General features: G+C 44.3%; 2 protein-coding genes across 4 annotated transcripts in view; one reads left to right on the top strand and one right to left on the bottom strand.

Moving 5' to 3' along the window:
* ESF1 (ESF1 nucleolar pre-rRNA processing protein homolog) overlaps window positions 1–5,052 on the bottom strand; it is a 54,848-nt gene extending 49,796 nt beyond the window's left edge. The window contains exons 1-2 of one of the 3 annotated variants that reach the window (XM_066595628.1): window positions 4,947–5,052; window positions 491–1,095 (exon numbers count right to left, since the gene is read on the bottom strand). In XM_066595628.1, the coding sequence (XP_066451725.1) occupies window positions 491–1,043 (553 nt within the window). In that variant the 5' untranslated portion in view covers window positions 1,044–1,095; window positions 4,947–5,052. Of the gene's footprint in view, window positions 1–490; window positions 1,096–1,945; window positions 1,965–4,934 lie in introns of those variants that run through there. The other 2 variants (XM_066595629.1, XM_066595627.1) reach the window with 2 other exon arrangements.
* The window catches only part of NDUFAF5 (NADH:ubiquinone oxidoreductase complex assembly factor 5), a 45,601-nt gene continuing 31,798 nt past the window's right edge, over window positions 5,027–18,829 (top strand). The window contains exons 1-3 of the mRNA XM_066595630.1: window positions 5,027–5,343; window positions 7,139–7,179; window positions 9,923–9,986. Of these exons, the coding sequence (XP_066451727.1) occupies window positions 5,125–5,343; window positions 7,139–7,179; window positions 9,923–9,986 (324 nt within the window). The 5' untranslated portion in view covers window positions 5,027–5,124. The remainder of the gene's footprint in view (window positions 5,344–7,138; window positions 7,180–9,922; window positions 9,987–18,829) is intronic.

The following is an 18,829-nucleotide window of genomic DNA, read 5'->3' as shown; positions in this document are numbered from 1 at the left end:
GCAGTCGGGCACAGAGCTGATTTTTATCAGAAGCGGACAGCTCCACTCCTGATGCAGTCGCCCAGCTTGGTATTGCAGGTCAAGTTGCCATTGAAATGAAAGGAGTAGCAGCACAAATACTCAACCAAGACTCCATTCATTCAGGGACCTTCAATACCACCAGTCTTGTGATTGGAAGGGGTCCCAGTGGCTGGAACCACACCAATCATAATTCATGGGAAAACCCTTTACCCCTTTAAAGGGGTTGTACCAGAATTACCTTTTATCACCTTATCCATAGGTTAGGTGATAAAGGTCTAATCAGGGGGGGTTCACTGCTGAGTCCCCAACTGATGCCATGAACGGGACCAAGACTCGGGATTGGTGATGGTCTTAGTGTTGAAACTCCCCCCAATTAAGACTTTTATCACCTATCCAATAGATAGGTGATAGAAGTTAATTATGGTGAACCCTTTTAAAAGGGGAAATGTTCCTAGAATATACACTATACCTGATTCTTCCTCCGACTCCTCTTGCTCGATTACTTTGGCAGATTTCTTAGCACTTTTTTGAGGAGCATTGCTGGGTGATTTCTCCTTAATCTTGGTTTCTTCATCACTCTTTATTTCCTTAGACAAATTTTTCCCTTTGGTGTTCACTTTCTTCTCAACTTTGCTCTTATTCATTTCCTCAGATGTTTCTGCTACTTTTTTCACCTTGACTATTTTCGCGGACGTTTCTTTAGATTTTACCTCCTCTTTCTTCTTTTGTTTCGCCTTCTTCTTTTTCTTGGTATCCAAAGCGATTTCTTTATCAGACAACACATCCTCATCAGAGTCCGAAAGATCATAGTAGCGTTTCAGGTCTTCTGTGGTGTTGTAGGTAATAGGACGCCCCCGCTTGTCCACTGTGTATTTAAGATTGAACTTCTTGTCATGGAACATAGCCCGGAAGCGCTTATCAATCTTAATTTTCTTGTCCTTTTCCTGCATCTCCCAAAATCTAGGGTCTTTTGTGACCCGACTAAACCGCTGGTCAGAAGTTAGTTCTTGGGTTGAAGCCATCTTAGTTGTATTAGTATTCCACAAGTGAAAATGAAATATATGGAGGAAGAACCTGACACACCAAAAGAAAAAAAAAGTATAACTAATAAATACAAAACATCCCACAACGTAACACACATACAGAAGGATATAACCTGTAATAACTAGAGATGAGCGAGCATACTCGCTAAGGACAATTACTCGAGCAAGCATTGCCCTTAGCGAGTACCTGCCTGCTAGGAAGAAAGGGTTTGGCTGCCGGCGCGGGTGACTGGTGAGTTGCGGCGGTGAGCAGGGGGGAGAGAGGGAGAGAGAGATCTCCCCTCCGTTCCTCCCCGCTCTCCCCCGCCGCTCCCTGCCCGCCGCCGGCAGCCGAATCTTTTCTTCCGAGTGGGCAGGTACTCGCTAAGGGCAATGCTCAATCGAGTAATTGCCCTTAGCGAGTATGCTCGCTCATCTCTAGTAATAACTAAAAGACGTAACCCAGGTTGGCCAACCATTATCCATATGACCGTGCGTAATAGGTCATACAGACAGGGATACACCAGCATGTAATATATATGTTTTATAAGGGCACCTAGGCACCACAGCTGAGGATCCCCCACTCCAAATCCCATCTCTGTGTTAAAACAGAGAGGTACTTTATGGAAACGGTGAATCCATGCTTTCGAAAGTAATGCTAGTTTTCCCCCGTCAGCTACAGGAAACGTATCCCTAGACAGTTTTCTCTGTCGATAGCTGGTGGTTAGAGCAGCTGGACAACTCGCTTTTAGGGCACGACTACATGGGGTATATATGATGCAAATTTTCGGCAAAGGAATTGTGGGTAGAAAATCTGCAGCATGTACAGTAGCAATATAGGGGATGATATTTTGCTAAATCTGATATACACACTGCAAAAAAAACCCACAGTGTAAACTGACCTGCGGTGCGGATTCCATATCCACAGCATGTGAACTAGGGGCCAGTTCTGATGGCCGTATTCTCGAGCCATGTGCTGTCCATGGATGTACACAGCCCCATAACTGCCTATGAGACTATTCACACGCACAATATTTTACATAGACTGATGGTTCACGTGAAAAATAAAATGCTGCATGTCGTATTCTCACTCGTTTTCATGGATGAGTAGAATTTACAATGTGTAGGGTCAGTGCAGGGTGGACAGCACAGAGATGGGTATCCGTGTGCTGTCCAATGCGAGGCACAATGTGGCCATGTGAATCCAGCCTCATTCTGCGGATTTTCCCCTTTGCAATACATAGGATGAAATCAGTGGCAAATCTGCATGTTAAATATGTGGATTTTTTCAAGGACTAATTAAAGAATTTTCTTTATGGAAAATATGTCCCATGTGGACAAACCCTTAAAATAGGGTTGTTTTCAGAAGACGACCACTTTAAAACTAAATGAGTAGATGTAGCTGGAAACAGCCTGCTTACGAGCCCTGTTGGCACTTCTGATTGGGCAAGTAAACTTATGAGGGCACATATACACACCTATATTAGAGATCTTTGTGGCACTGACCCATAATATAGCATCTATACATTTCTATGGGCTCATAAAGAACCTCTGTACATCTCCAATACAGCTGGGTAACATGGCCAGCCTTAGCTTGAAGTGGTCAGCAAGGCCCTGGCCACCAGCTTGTAGGGGGAGCACCAGGTGGATCAAGGCTGGGGGTGATCGCCCCCCTTAGGTCCACCTGGACGGATGTTTTTTCCCCTGTGCAGCAGCGTCTTACAGAGTTACATGAATCACCCTCCTCTTAGTGCTGTCTCCTCCTCTCTGGTGTTCCGAGGTGCTGCTGTCAGCCCACTGGCACCTCTATAACATAATCATTTAGTTCTGCTACTCTATTTTTGTACTGAACTTGGTTCTGGTATTGTATCAATGTATCGAGGTTAGTTCATGCTGCATTTATGTACTGAGCTTGGTTCTGGTAATGTATGGAGGTTAGTTCATGCTGCATTTATGTACTGAGCTTGGTTCTGGTATTGTATCAATGTATCGAGGTTAGTTCATGCTGCATTTATGTACTGAGCTTGGTTCTGGTAATGTATCGAGGTTAGTTCATGCTGCATTTATGTACTGAGCTTGGTTCTGGTATTGTATCAAAGTATCGAGGTTAGTTCATGCTGCATTTATGAACTGAGCTTGGTTCTGGTATTGTATCAAAGTATCGAGGTTAGTTCATGCTGCATTTATGTACTGAGCTTGGTTCTGCTATTGTATCAATGTATCGAGGTTAGTTCATGCTGCATTTATGTACTGAGCTTGGTTCTGGTAATGTATCGAGGTTAGTTCATGCTGCATTTATGAACTGAGCTTGGTTCTGGTATTGTATCAAAGTATCGAGGTTAGTTCATGCTGCATTTATGTACTGAGCTTGGTTCTGGTATTGTATCAAGGTTAGTTCATGCTGCATTTATGTACTGAGCTTGGTTCGGATAATGTATCGAGGTTAGTTCATACTGCATTTATGTACTGAGCTTGGTTCTGGTATCGTATCAATGTATTGAGGTTAGTTCATGCTGCATTTATGTACTGAGCTTGGTTCTGGTATTGTATCAATGTATCGAGGTTAGTTCATGCTGCATTTATGTACTGAGCTTGGTTCTAGTATTGTATCAATGTATCGAGGTTAGTTCATGCTGCATTTATGTACTGAGCTTGGTTCTGGTATTGTATCAAAGTATCGAGGTTAGTTCATGCTGCATTTATGTACTGAGCTTGGTTCTGGTATTGTATCAAAGTATCGAGGTTAGTTCATGCTGCATTTATGTACTGAGCTTGGTTCTGGTATTGTATCAAAGTATCGAGGTTAGTTCATGCTGCATTTATGTACTGAGCTTGGTTCTGGTATTGTATCAAAGTATCGAGGTTAGTTCATGCTGCATTTATGTACTGAGCTTGGTTCTGGTATTGTATCAAAGTATCGAGGTTAGTTCATGCTGCATTTATGTACTGAGCTTGGTTCTGGTATTGTATCAAGGTTAGTTGATGCTGCATTTATGTACTGAGCTTGGTTCGGATAATGTATCGAGGTTAGTTCATGCTGCATTTATGTACTGAGCTTGGTTCTGGTATCGTATCAATGTATTGAGGTTAGTTCATGCTACTGAGCTGCTTTGGTGTGGATATGCTACTATTTTGCTGCTTTCTAAACAGGAAGGATACAGCAGACTGCCTGTCATAGTTCTTTCTTATGACTGATGGCATCTGCACAGGATGCCATCTAACCTAAGACCCGCACTGAAAGGAGATTTTATTTCCTTCCTGGTTTGACTACATTTAAAACAAGTAATTGCGCCCTGCTCCATCCTGCGCAGTGACGCGCCTTGTGCGGAGTATAGGTCCACAATACAGACCGCCAGGACTCTATCTGCCGCCGTACAGGCTGCCATTTGGATTTCTGCTGCGGATGTACTGCTCGGTGTTAATTCTGCTATTCCTCTGCTTTTCTGTGTGAAATCCTTGGAAATTAGTCACATGATATTTATTTCTACGGCTGAATATTTTCATGGCGGCACCAAATATCCGTCCGCTATGTGTGAACCCGGTTCACAAGCACAGGACACGGATTGTCCTCGGATCGGGCGTGAATCCATCGTGTGTCAGCTGATTGTTAGTGAGTGCACAAACTCCCATCCCCCCCAGCAGCTGCACCTGCTGACATCAGTTTTTGGGGCGCTGCGGAGATCTCTATCCGGTGGCTGAACCCCATCAATCACATGCAATACATTTTCATAAACATGCAGCAGCTTAAGCTCATCATAGCTGATAACAAATCACTATGCACGGCTATCAAGGAGGTCTGGTGTAGAACTACAAGGACCAGCAACCCCGGCCATCCCAACACAACTGCTAATAAGCTGCTGGCTGCCAGCTTCCCAACATAGATGCACATACAGCACTAGTTACCTGGCGGCGGTCGCCTTCTTCCTGCTCCTCACCGATCACCACGTGATTCCTCCCAGCAATCCCTTGCGCGGCGGTGACCTCTCACCCCGGATACGGCGGCCGCGAGTGTCCAAACCGCTTCGCGTTTGTGTGTCCCTCAGTACTGCCCTTGGAGAAACGGGCAGTGCCAGTCGTTGCTATGAGCAGTGTTGCCCTGGGGGGACCACTGTGTAGGAGATGCTGTCTTGCAGTCCTCCGAGGGGGGCGCACTAGTGACCCCACTGTGCCTGTAAGGAGGGCAGCCACCTCTGGGACAGAAAATGTCTTCAATGTGTTTGACAGGAGCATGAAAAGGAGACAGAAGAATTGGGCAGCTTCTCAAGAGGATGCCCATCAGTACGAGTACCTGCGAGAAGAGGTAAGTGACCGCCCGACACCCAGCATTCACTACAGTGGGGGGTCCTGAGTCCCCCATATATTCTAGGCAATGAGGTCAGTTTGGCGCTGGTCGGTCCTGTTCAGAGACGCGTCCGTTCGGCTGCAGGCATTCCCCTCTGCTGGTCCCCGAACGGAGCAGGAAAGCGGAACCCCGGGAGCAGGTGTGACACTGCCCTAAAGGTCCGGGATATACGGAACGTAGAAAAAACCGAATATGCGTTAAATACGCAGCAGATACACGTGTCCGCACGCGGTAACAAGCATCTTGTACTTTGTGTAACAAATACATATACGCTCTGGTGAGTGAGCCTTGAGGCCTCGTGTCCACGGACATCCGCAAATCAAGCTGCCCATAGGGAATCAAAGGTGCTCGCAAAATAATCTAACCATGCGGACCATTTGGTCCGGAAAACAAATCGCAGCACGCTCCGTTTTCTGCGGATCCCGCAGGGACGGCTTCCATTGTGAATGTGCCGCGGAAAAGCAGGAGTTTGAAAAAGAAAAACAGCTACTGCACGTGCGTGCCGGAACACATCCGCTGTGCAGAAGAAAGAAGATCCATCCAGGACGCAGAAGACCCGCGCAGACCCGGAACAGGTAAAATAATGTCCTCGGCTGCAGGCAGGGTGGGATTCCCTGCACGGAACCCGACCCGCCCGTGGACAATACACATTTTACATACATACATAGTCCTATATCTGTATATACACACTACATGCATGACCTCTTAACGTGACTGCTGCTAAGGCCAGGAGTCAGCAGGTGAGATGCAGAGGAGCTGGAGGCCCCTGAAGTACATTATTCAGCGGCCAGACTGGTGGCATATGAGTAGCTCAAATGGCAGGATGTATGATGTCATCATCAGATGATGTCATGTTGTGCAGTGCAGACAGAGGGAGGTTATTTTGACCCAGTGTTTAAAGGGGTTCTCCCACTTCTTGCTGTTTTCAGACAGCTCCATACATTGCACAGTGGCCTGGGTTGGTACTGCAGGCTGAATCCTATTGAAGTGAATAGGACTCAGCCTGCAATACCAATCAAAGCCACTGCACAATGTATGGAGCTGTGGGAGAACCCCTTTAAAGACACGCATATACCTGCACATGAAAAGACATAAAAATCGTGCCCACCACTGCTGGGTTGCCGCAGATTTCACAGAAACGGCCCTTCCTTCAGTTGCAGCATTGTTGACCTCTGTGCTGCGCTACCTAGTGGCGGTGAGCACTGCTTTTATATCTAAGGTGCAACATGCTAATAAGACTTATCTTTCAGTAGTTTCCCTGGAGCACCAGGACACTGAAAGCGGAGTCATCTGTAAGTAAGGTCGGCTTCACACAAGTGTGATTCACTGTGTGCCGTCCACTTGAGGCAGCCGTGCGGTGCGCAGCAAGTTCACAATGACATTGCGTATGTGCTGCGTGCCGCCAATCGCTACTTGGAAGACATGCCAAGATAGAACATGCTGCAATTTATATTGTGCATGTATTTTGCAACATGAGAGCCTATGGCAGATCGGTACATCATATTAGGCGTGTACTGGACTACAAGAATGGCGCACCTCTGCATCTCCCAGAAGTGTAATGGGGCTGTGTGCAGGCGGGATCACCACTGCACTCTATGGGGAGAGAGCGGAGTGCTACGTTCCATAGATAGTGAAGTGGACACGCATGCATACCACCACTTCATCCTCCCGGAGCTGCACATGGGGGTCCAGGAAACGGCTGTCTATAGAAGCCCCTACATACAATTACATTAATGCAATTCCATTTTTGCAGGTTGGAGACCGGGTTGCGGATCGTGTGTTTGATGTGGCCAGGTAAGTCCCTGCACTCCTGTATATAGGTACACCTGTGGTTTACATGCAATGGTCAGACCATTCCACTGTTCCAAAAAGTGTCAAATATCCAGCAGGTGGTATAGCCTCCTGTTGGGTGCAAGCTGATGCCAGTGCTAGAGACATCCGTAAGTACTAGTAGCTGTGTGCGGAGCGAGGGGTCACCCTGATGCCCCCAGAAAAATGAACATTTTCAATGCCATTTCAGTAGCGGATGGGAGGGATGCCGGTTCCAGACTCGCGTGACACCACTTATCTCCAGGGAAATAATAGGTTGGATTTTACCTGCGTAATCCTCTGTTTCTCCCCAAACAAGCAAACTTTGAGAAATAGTCTGTCCGCCCATTTAGACATCTCAGTGTCAGCAGATCCCACCTAATAAAATCAAAAGGCCCTTTCACAATTGGCACCAGTTGCTTCTTTAAAGAGTAACTGCACTTTTTTTTTTTAATGTAAAGAATAGGTTTATATAAGCTTTTATGTACATTTTTTCATATAAAACCGCTCTTCAGCTCTGCAGCTAGGTGATGACAGTGCTGAGAAACCATCCTCACCTAGTTACCGGTATCTGCATAGCTGACTAGGGAGCTCCAGCTGTGCCTGCACTGTTCTTTCTTGTGCCGACACAGTTGTTTCCATATAACAGTTTATTTTTAAAGCCTACTTTATATTTTAGCCCGTTCCCCCTGGGTCAGGGTATCAGTGCATCACATTTTAACATATAGTACTGTACACCTGATACACTGAGAGTGTATCGAGTCTAGTGGGCAATGGGTGCTACGAAGGAGAGAAGCTGGGGGACAAAGTAGCGGAGGCAGGAGACCTAATAAAAAGGAGTGCAGGAAAACAGATCATGAGGGTACAGGACCACGTATGTTTGAAAATCACTAAAATACAAAGCTGTCTTTATAAATAAACTTAAGGTGGTTCTGAGCTCTATACTTACCTATTTCTCCCCAGGCAGTCTTCTTATCCCATTTTCTACTCCCTGATCCTCTTCTTCAGGTGACGAAGCATATATTCACAGGCATTCTAGTTCCTGCAGGGTAATGTACCCTACGTCACTAGTGACATAGCGTTCGATGCCTAGCAGGGAATGCCGAATCCTCGGCAGTCTGTTTTAGCATGATTGCGCATGCGCGATGTCTTGCCGCTAGTGCTTCATATACTATATGCAGGAAAAAGAAGTGTGTGTGAGTATAAAACCCCAAAACAGCAACTTGCGTTTTTGGTGCGTTGCGTTTTTAACATTCGAACATCACATTGACGCTAGTGGGTAGGCAACCTTAGGCTGTGTTCACAGCACATTTGTGGTGCGCATCCTGTATATGTTCCAGGAGATACTCCGGTGCACACTGAGAGGTCCACAGAACCAATGGTGTCCTTTCAGCATCAGCTGGGCTTATAGATAACATATGTCACTATATGAAATGCCTACACCAGGGCTTTACCTGCTGCACATACAGCGGAAGATTTTCTCAGAATATGCATCAAAAGTAGCCTCAGCATGACGTGAACACAGCTTAACCTGTTGAGGACATGGCCATTTTTCATTTTTTATTTCTTCCCCACTTAGCTGATCGAGGGCTCTTTTTTGCAGCACAAGTTGTGTTTTTCAATGATTCTAGTTACTGTACCATATAACATACTGCAAAATGTTTAAACGTGTGGCCTCATGCTGCGCAGTGTGTTAAGGCAGCAGAAATGCAGTCCTAAGCTCTCGCTCACGACCTGAAGGTTGCGAGTTTGATCATGGTACAGGTAGCCAGCTCAGGGTTGACTCAGCCTTCCATCCTTCCGAGGTCGGTAAGATGAGTGCCCAGCTTGGTGGTGGGGAGCAGTAATAAATAAATTACCTGAAAGCGCTGCGGAATAAGTTGGCGCTATACAAATAAGATTTAAAGTGGAGTGAAATGTGGAAAAAAACATAATTGTGCCTTTTTTATGTGGTCTTGCTTTTACGTCATACTCAGTGCAGCAAAAATAACGATTCTGTTAATAAGTACAATTATGTCGATACCAAATGTATATAGTTTATGTTTGTTCTACTACTTTTAAAAAATATCATGTTGATTGCCATAACTTTTTAAAATTTTTCCAGCAATGGGGTTGTTTGAAGGTTTGATTTTTGCGAGACGACCTGCAGTTTCTATTTGTACCATTTTGGGCTACATATGACTTTTTGCTAGCTTATTATTAGATTTAATCTTAGATACGGGGTGACCAAAAAAAACCTCAGTCCTGGCATTGTGGATTTTTTTTTCCCTGACAGCGGCATCTGAAGAGTTAACAGTTGTGTTTGGAGTTTCTTCAATCATAGCTATTTCAGTCGAGTGTCATCGTATGTGTAGCGGCCGTGGTTCCCAAGCCTGTTACATACAAACCTTGCTCACGTCCGCAATGGATGGGCTGAAGCCTCATTCAGACGGGGAAGAGAGGGGGTGGGGGTGGGGCTTTAGCCAGTATTATGCATCAGTATTTGTAATCCCCAATCAGGGCCCAAAACGCAGAAGTGGTGCGAATCTTTCTGTTATAGTTCAGGTCTCTAGGTTCCTAGTTTTGGCTTACAAATACTGCCCCGAGTACCGCCATCTAAATGAGGCCGAATGCCGGCAAGCAGTTCCTGATGTCCATAGGAACGCGTCGCACAAAGTACGGGATGTATATTGTTCTCCCCCAGTGTTACATTATTGCTTCCTGCATTGACATTCTTTTTATTTTGCAGAATGTTTCCATTTGCTTTAGATCTGGGTTGTGGAAGAGGTTACATATCTCGCCATCTCACAAAGGTAAGTCCAGCTCCACGTGGCTCCTGTCACAGATAGAACAATCTGTGACGTTGGACCATGTGGCCGGATGCATGGAGAACAGTTTTGTGCATTTTCCATCCAGAATCCTGACGTCAAAATAGAAAAACTGGAAATTGGTTCATACAAAATATTTATGAGATAAAAATAAAACCTATTTCTTCGTTTTCCAACAAACATTTGGTATCGATTTCTCCCAGTTTTCAAGTTCCCTGCATTCTGTCATTCAATAGGGGCCCTTATTGTTTACTCGCAGGGGATAAAAACCTGTCCGGACCGTATGATGGACATGTAGGGGTGCGGTTCGTTAGTCCCATCCTGTAATTTCACAGCGGATTCCATACCCAAAGACTGCTTCACACAAACAAATGTGCAATTCTGCACTCTTTAGCGCAATTTTTTTCCCTATGAACAAGGCTATTTTGTACATGTGTTGGTGTATGTTCCTGTACTTTATCTGCTCCTGGGACATGTTTATTTGTGTGCGGCAAACAAACACATCGTTTGCAGTAGCTAATTAGTTCCAATTGTGTTCTCTTTCTAGCTTAATTACACGGTGTTTTACGCATCTCTTTGCGTATTGCGCTCTCATTTCTTAATGACTGCCTGTTTACTGCGAATGGATGTGGGCGGGCAGAAGTGATGTCCAGCCCGCTGCGCCTCCATTCACTGAGCGATAATCGCTTGGGTGACGGGTGGGGTGCTGGAGCGCTTGACAATCATCCCGTGTATTCGGACCCTAAAACAAGCAAATCACATTCGTTCTGCTGGGGCATCTTCTCAGTTTTTCTACACGAGGTTCTCTATTTTTTGAACAACTTCTATTGGCATCACATATGCTTTTGTATTGCCAAGAACTTTGTTCTACTTTATGTTTAACTTTATAAAAAAAAAGGATAAAAATGTAAGTAAAAAAACCTTAATTTAATCAGCATAAAATACTAATATATTGTGCAGTTTTCTGTTGGGAAAGTTTCCATGACTACAGTCCGAACCCATTTTGGTGTAAAATACTGTATACGGCACGTGCATGACCGTGTATGACCAGTGTAAAGTTATTTGCTGAAAATGCAAAGTACAACCAGCAGGTGTCACTGTTGTTCTATAGAAGTATCGCTGACCGACTCCACAAGGAGAGAAAGGAACAACCGGAATAGTAATTTCAGTGGTATTTTGTTTGTAAATGAAGCCTCGTCATTAGGAGAAACATCTTTTAAATTAAAAGGGTTCTTGACCCTCATTATTTTTTCGAGCTAGAAAAATATAGAAAGTTTTACTATAATTAACTCATCTGTCATTAAAGTGAAGTACCATCCTTATTCTATTTAAGAATTGCTAAAATAATTGCCCCCTAATATGCTGTTTTACATTCCTGGCAGTACTGCAGTTATTTTATGTAAAAACTTTCTTTTCTGATGGTGACATTATGTTAAGGAATTGCTATTTAAAATAAATCCCCATTCATAAGCGCTGTACATGCTTGGGAATTGTAGCATTCCTGTTCACCTCTAACAGCGCTGTCAAATACCTGCCATTGATTAGAGCCCCGTGTAGCGCAGAGTGTTAAGGCAGCAGAGAGTCCTAAGCTCTCACTCACAACCTGAAGGTTGCAAGTTCAATCCCCACAAGGTTCAGGTAGCTGGCTCAGGATTGACTCAGCCCTCCATCCTTCCGAGGTCGGTAAAATGAGTACCCAGCTTGGTGGGGGGGGGGTAATGAATAAATACCTGAAAGCGCTGCAGAATAAGTTGGCGCTATACAAATAACAAGATGCATATATCCATAAAAAGACAGATACTTGGTATCTCTGCCACAGTAACCAAAGAATAAACACTAAATAAAGTGGGAGAATTCCACCACTGGGATCCCACCGATCAGAAGATTACTGGGCTTGCTGTCAGTGTGGAAGCAGTTCGGTTGTTAACATTGCAATAACCCAGTTTGGTACTATAGTCACAACTCCCATTGAATTCAATGCGAACTGTGCTTGCGCTAAAAAGCTGGGCTGTTGCAATATGGACAGCACTATCTGTTTCTAGCACTGTCCAGTGGGCCTGGCGATCAGCCGCAGACCCCTCCCTATCAAGAATAAAAGTTCCAGACAACTCCTTTTAAAGTGAACTTTTTAGTCCATTCATGCAGCTTTGTATAGCTCAAGGTCCACTTCGCAGGAAGGGTGAAGAAATGACTTGAATACTCCAGATCTGCAACAAACAAGAGCTGATTGCTTAACCTGTGCCCTCCATCTAATAGGGAGAAGAGAAGCTTGCATGCTTTAGACCATTCTAATGTACCCATACACCTCCAATAGCTGTCAGCCAAACATTAGTTTGGCTGACGGCTATTTCTCCTGGCACCCTGTACACATGAAGACTCGGCTTGGCTGAGTGTTCTTGTGTTTCCAGTATGCAAAGGGAGGTAAGCCACCGCCAGGCAATTCTCCAGGGAGAACAAAAGGATCAGATGTTGGAATTTGTGGTGTGCGATCCTTCTTCTTCGCAGAAAGTCTGTGGCCCCCACACACATCCAGCAGTCATCTGGTCAGGCTGGAATCGGCAAGTTTTGTCTGATGTGTACGAGGCCGTGTATATGTTTGTGATGTCAGTCTGGTTTAGTTCAGGAGGTTTTTCTAACATATATGCCAATGTGCCTACAGACTTCGATAACCAAACACATGCCGGAAGAAGAGTGTCTATGAGGGCGAATTCACACGGGCGCATTTGAGCACGCAATACGCAGAGAATAGAACCCAATGATTTCAATGGGTGCACTCTCATTTGCGCATGCCAAAAAAAATGCAGCTTGCTCTACTTTTGTGCACATTTGCACACCAAAGTTCCTCGTAGAAGTCTATGGGGAATGGGCAATGGGATTTGCAATATGCTGCGCAATTCCATGAGAAAAAAACGCAGCTCAGTGGGCAAAATAGTCATTTAAATCTGATGTGTTTCCCGCGCACAAAAAAACATGGCCGAGCTCAAAGTACAGTAAAATACATTGATGCACACGCAAAAAAAGACTCGTTCATAGCACGAGTTGTGCGCAATTGCATATACGCCTGTGTAAAGCCACCCTTACCAGATATGATGTAAATGCTTAAGTTGTGAAAACCTATTCATCAAAGTTGCCATAAAACACAGCGCGGATTATACAAACAGTGCAGAAAGGAAATGTGTGGCCGCCCCAGGAAGTTTTTTGTAAAAACCAAAATAAACTGCAGCATTAAAAAAAAAAATATATATATATATATATATATGTATGTGTATGTGTATATATATATATATTATTTTTTTTTACAAACTTTTTTTATTTAATTAATAAAGCCCTGTTTACGAGAAAAAAAAAACCCCTCTGAAAGCGTCCCTTTAAAGATGGACGTACACGGCTCCCTGGCCCTTCACGCCAATGTTTCTGCTTGAACTAGCTGCAGATTCTGTCACAGATGTCAAATGAGCATCCACCCACTCGCTGGCTGCTGTGGGTCCTCTAATCCATCCCTAAATGCAGGAGACAAGCTGTTCGCAGAGACACTTGACGTTTTTACTGATGTTATAAATGAGGGACTACTGTTTGCCACAGAAAAGACGCAGCAGTTACTTCCACGGCGCGGAGCAGATTCATGGCGTGTCTGGCAAATTGCACCCGAATACAAGTGGAAAGAAATCACCTTGCCTCCGACTCAATAGATTCTGACTTTTTTTTCTCTCTCCACGCTCCCTGGAATCTATTCTGCTGTAGTCATTCACTAGTAAAATCTTGTTTGCCAGTAGAGATGCCAAGCCACCTTTGTCATGGATGCTAAATAGCTGCACCGCTGGGCTTCATTTTCCCTTTGTTGGCATAGCCGTTATAAAACATAGCTAATAGGTAATCTAATTTACAGCACATTTACCGCTCGGCTTGTATTTTAGAAGCACGGCTCTTTTTTGTTTTACATTTATATTTTCTTTTCTCTTGGATGTTTTTTGGTTTGTTTTTGCCTGATTTACATTTGAAGTCCTATGAATGCTCCCTCGGAGCGCCAGTCGTCCATAGTGCCGCTCATATGCATCGCTGTTGCATATCATTTACCATCTGCTGGCCTCCTTTCCATACATCAAATTGCTTTTGGCGTTTATCCGGGAATAAGCAGCATTGTTTAGTGTCTGCTCACCAGCGAGCGGCTCCAGAGTATTGGAGCTAGCTGTGTAGCAAAAATAAGCAGTTTTTTTTCCCCACATTTTCATATTTCTGCCTCGAGTTCATTTAAGTTAGAGGTTACAAGTAATACTTATGGCTTTAATGGAAGAAGTGCAGCGTAATACGGAATACTATGGCTGTTCCATTCGCCACATTACTCCCAGATCATGAAAAACCCGACAATAAAGGCATTTATTTACATACGGTTTTTTGATGCAATTTCGCCACTACTGCAATTAATTTAACCGCCGTTCCTATCGTACTCTAAAAGCTTCTGCCTTTAATTGTGAGACAACTGCATAGGTTTTGAGCTACAGTCATTATACCACACCACTGTTGCTGGGTGTGACCTCAACCTAAACCAGAAAGGTTCAAGATCTTAAAGGGGACGTCTAGGATTAGAAGAAAGGGCCTTTTGCCCAGCAAAAATGCAACTTTTGTGCATGGACTGTGATTGACATGGAAGCTAAGACCCATTTACAATTGACAGCATGTGCTGCTAATAAGAATTGGCATAGAAGATTCCTTTTTAGGCAAGCTAATAAACCAGTAAGAATAGAAAGTAGGGCTATCTGTGGAGACGCTACCACAGAACATTTTGTGATGCTTGTGTAGGTAGAAAACACCTGTTCCCAGAAGGGCTTAATAGGGCAGTCCCACCAAATATGTAACATGGTTCCAAGCCCCGAACCACATCTCCAGTAGTTTGGAGAGACTGATGGATAAATGCAATGAAGGATCAATGGGCACCTATGCCACCCCGTCAGTGGCTTATAGTTCTTTTCTTTGGCTTTACAGGCCACAGATAGCTTTTAGGAGAATAGGAATGCTTTTTTGCAATCTTCTGGAGTTATGGCATCCGCAAGCTCCTCCTCCCAAGAGCCCATGAAAGCAGGGACCTGAGTGGAAGAGCTCAGAAGCAGCCAACCGTAAATTTACGAGAGGCAACGGGCCGGAGGCAATTTTTTGGTGAATAAAGACTCGAAGGGAGTTAGAGGAGCTGTAAATTCAGAGTTAAGAAAATGTGAGAGATTCTGGAGAGTTGAATAGGCAGAGTCTGAAATAAGTAGAGAAGGTGGGGAATAGTGTCCATCTTCAGGACATTATAACGACCAAACCATGAAAGTTATTTTTTTTTATCATAGGTGTTTAATAGAGATGAGCGAGCGTACTCGGCCACGCCCCTTTATCACCCTAGCGCCGCGATTTTCGAGTACTTCCGTACTCGGGCGAAAAGATTCGGGGGGGGCGCCGTGGGTGAGTGGGGGGTTGTAGCGGGGAGTGGGGAGGAGAGGGAGAGAGCGAGGGTTCCTTCCCCGGCGCCCCCCGAATCTTTTCACCCGAGTACGGAAGTACTCGAAAATCGCGGTGCTCGATGGAGTAATTACTCGAAACGAGTACATTCGCTCATCTCTTGTGTTTAAGTCTTTTATCATACGTTCCAGCAGGGTGAGGTAGTTTTAAAGAGTACAATGAAGAGAGATCCCTGGGAATTAGTAAACCTAAGTATTTGAAACTGGAATTTTGCCATTTTAACGGGAACTGTTGAGAGAGATGGGTAATTTCAGGAGCTGATAGAGTTCTTTAATGCTTCTGACTTAGTGCTATTCATTTCTTTTTAGTTTCCGAGAGGATTTTGGGAGGGAGATACACGGAAGATAGTGAGGAAGGGGGTTAATGGTTCTCTGAATGTTTTGTAAAAGTGGGGAGAACCTTTCTGGGCTCTTGCCTGTGGGGTAACTTTGATAACCATGTTTAGCTCCTGTTCTAGAGAGGTTCTAGTTTCTGTGTTAATCGTAGGGAGAGGGTTTTCTCGGATATATGCTTGTATTTTCATTTGCAGGATATTTCTAGGTAGATCTGAGAGTGAGCCTTTTTACAGGTCCCGGTAATCCCTTCAGAAGAGGACTGAAATGATTTCAGATCGTGAATTTTGTCACGCTAGAGAGTTGTAAGATAAGAAATGAAAGTGTGGGAGGGGTAGGGATATATGAGTCTGGGAAGGGGGTGGCCATATTTATCAGCATGTTCATAGGAATATATTTTGATTTGTTGTCGATAGCGGGCAAATTTTTTATTTAGGAGAGTTTTGAATTCCAAGCTAGTGCTAAGAAAGTCACTTAAGATGCTGGAAGAATAAGTGGATTTGTGTGAGATTTCTAGATTGTGTAATTTAGTAAGCAAACATAATATTTTCAAGGAATTTGCTTTTTTCAGACGGGTGCCATATTTATTAAGTAGGCCTCTTAGTATGCACTTTAGAGCTTCTCATTGGAAATGTAAGGAAGTAGGGTCAGATGAGTGATGTTCAAAGAAGTCTATGATTGATGTCCTAATCTATGAGATACATACTGAGTCCTTTAATAATTTCTCCTTCAAGTGCCACATCCAAGACTACCTCAATGTTCCTAGGATCTCTAGGAAAGGGGAGATAGGTGCATGATTGGACCATAAGACGTTCACTATGGAGAAAGATGGTTACCAGGAGAGAATGGCTCAACCAAAACATATCTATATGGCTTTAAGGTTGGTGTGCATGGGAGAAGAATAAGTAGACTCTGTCCTGGGGGTGAAGGATTTGCCATACATCAACTATCTGGAAGTTGTGAAGGTTTTGTTTGATGTAACGTAGATGAGAGGTAGGTAGATGGCCTCTAGAATGTGTAGAATTTAAAGTGGGGTCCATTGTGAAGTTAAAGTCCCCCTGGACCTCGAGCTTTTATGAGTAACCCTAACTCTCTCCAACCCAAAAGCTACTTCACCTAGATACTTACTGTGTTAAACAAGTCAACAAGCTATGCTACTTTTACACTTGTCATAAGACCCCCATACACATTAGACAAAGTCAATTCTGGCTGGCCAACTGTTGGATGAGTATGTGGAGCTCCCAACTTTACCCCAAGAGATGATGATATTCTCACAATCAACTTCTCACCTATCCACAAGTATTTTAGCAAGTGATAAAAATCTCATCGGTGGGGAACCGTGATTCCTTTTTCTCCTTACTGCACCCCTCTTCCTCTAGTAAGGAGGAGCTTAAATTTGAAATGATTGGATCAGCAGCTCGCAGGCTCAGCCGCTGCTCCATTTCAGCTTCTCCACATGGCAAGGGTTCTAGTGAGAAGGAGACACAGAACCCCTACTGTCGTGGTCTGCAGGGGTCCCAGAGGTCGGACCCCCATTGATAAGGCTTTTATCACCTATCCTGTGTACAGGTGATAAAAGTTGATTGTGAGAATAATCCTTTAATACTATGTATTTAAGCCTTAAAAGGTGGTGGTGGGACTATGTATATATTGATTTAGGTGGGGATTTGAATGCACACAGGGTCTTCCTTCAAGTTAAAGTACTTATAGTTTAAGTGACATGAAGTCCTAGGAGCTTCTTTCATACTCGCCACATTCCCTGTTCCTTCTGTGTCCCCTGGCAAAGTCAGCGCATGCACAGCAAGCTTGATTCTTTTCAGAAGGCTGTACACATACGCTTCCATGGAGATGTATGGTGGTGCACACAGCCTTCTAAAAAAAGTCAAGCTGGCTATGTGCACAATGACTTTGTCAAGGGAACTGCAGGAAGGGGGATCGGAGGTCGAAACACAGCTCTCCGTATCCCAATCCTCCAAAATATAAGCTTACTTTATGCTGCACGTAGTTGATGTCAGGTTCCCTTTAAATCTAACAGCCCTCCTTAATGCCTTAGCATAAAGTGTGATTTGATCTGAGGATGGTAACAAATGAGCCATCAGGGCCGTTGACCACATTAAGGCTGTTATTGAGTGAAGCGAAGTGTGATTACCACTTAAAGGGGTTGTCCCGCGAAACAAAGTTGGGGTATACACTTCTGTATGGCCATATTAATGCACTTTGTAATGTACATTCTGCATTAATTATGAGCCATACAGAAGTTATTCACTTACCTGTTCCGTTGCTAGCGTCCCCGTCTCCATGGTGCCGTCTAATTTTCAGCGTCTAATCGCCCGATTAGACGCGCTTGCGCAGTCCGGTCTTCTCCGTGTTGAATGGGGCTGCTCGTGCTGGAGAGCTGCTCCTCGTAGCTCCGCCCCGTCACGTGTGCCGATTCCAGCCAATCAGGAGGCTGGAATCGGCAATGGACCGCACAGAAGACCTGCGGTCCACCGAGGGTGAAGATCCCGGCGGCCATCTTCGCAAGGTAAGTAAGAAGTCACTGGAGCGCGGGGATTCGGGTAAGTACTATCCGTTTTTTTTTTTCAACACATGCATCGGGTTTGTCTCGCGCCGAACGGGGGGGGGGCTATTAAAAAAAAACAAAAACCGTTTCGGCGCCGGACAACCCCTTTAAGCCAAAGTGAGTGATCAACTGAGGTGTTTGCTAATGTAAATTGTGCTATTCTAGCAGCTTTAGAATACTTCAGGAGATTAGGAACCTACAAAACCCCCAGTCTTTTATGTAAGAGTAATGTTTGGTAGCAAGACTTTAATGTCCGTTTCTCAAAGCATTTTCAGTATCTTACAGTTCAGGGGTGACTGGAGGAAGAAAACCACCAATCCCTGTGTTTTGTCTCCTCCTACATTCGTGTTTTATGCCTTCTACTGTGTAGGTTATCAAGAAGTTGGGAAAAATTGAAGGAAGTAGCTTGTGACTACAGGATTAGGCTACACATAGTA

This window comes from Eleutherodactylus coqui, chromosome 3 (genome assembly GCF_035609145.1).
Source record: "Eleutherodactylus coqui strain aEleCoq1 chromosome 3, aEleCoq1.hap1, whole genome shotgun sequence".
Classification (NCBI taxonomy): Eukaryota; Metazoa; Chordata; class Amphibia; order Anura; family Eleutherodactylidae; genus Eleutherodactylus; species Eleutherodactylus coqui.
Note: the sequence above shows the minus strand (reverse complement) of the source record. Positions and strands in the feature narration are given on the sequence as shown.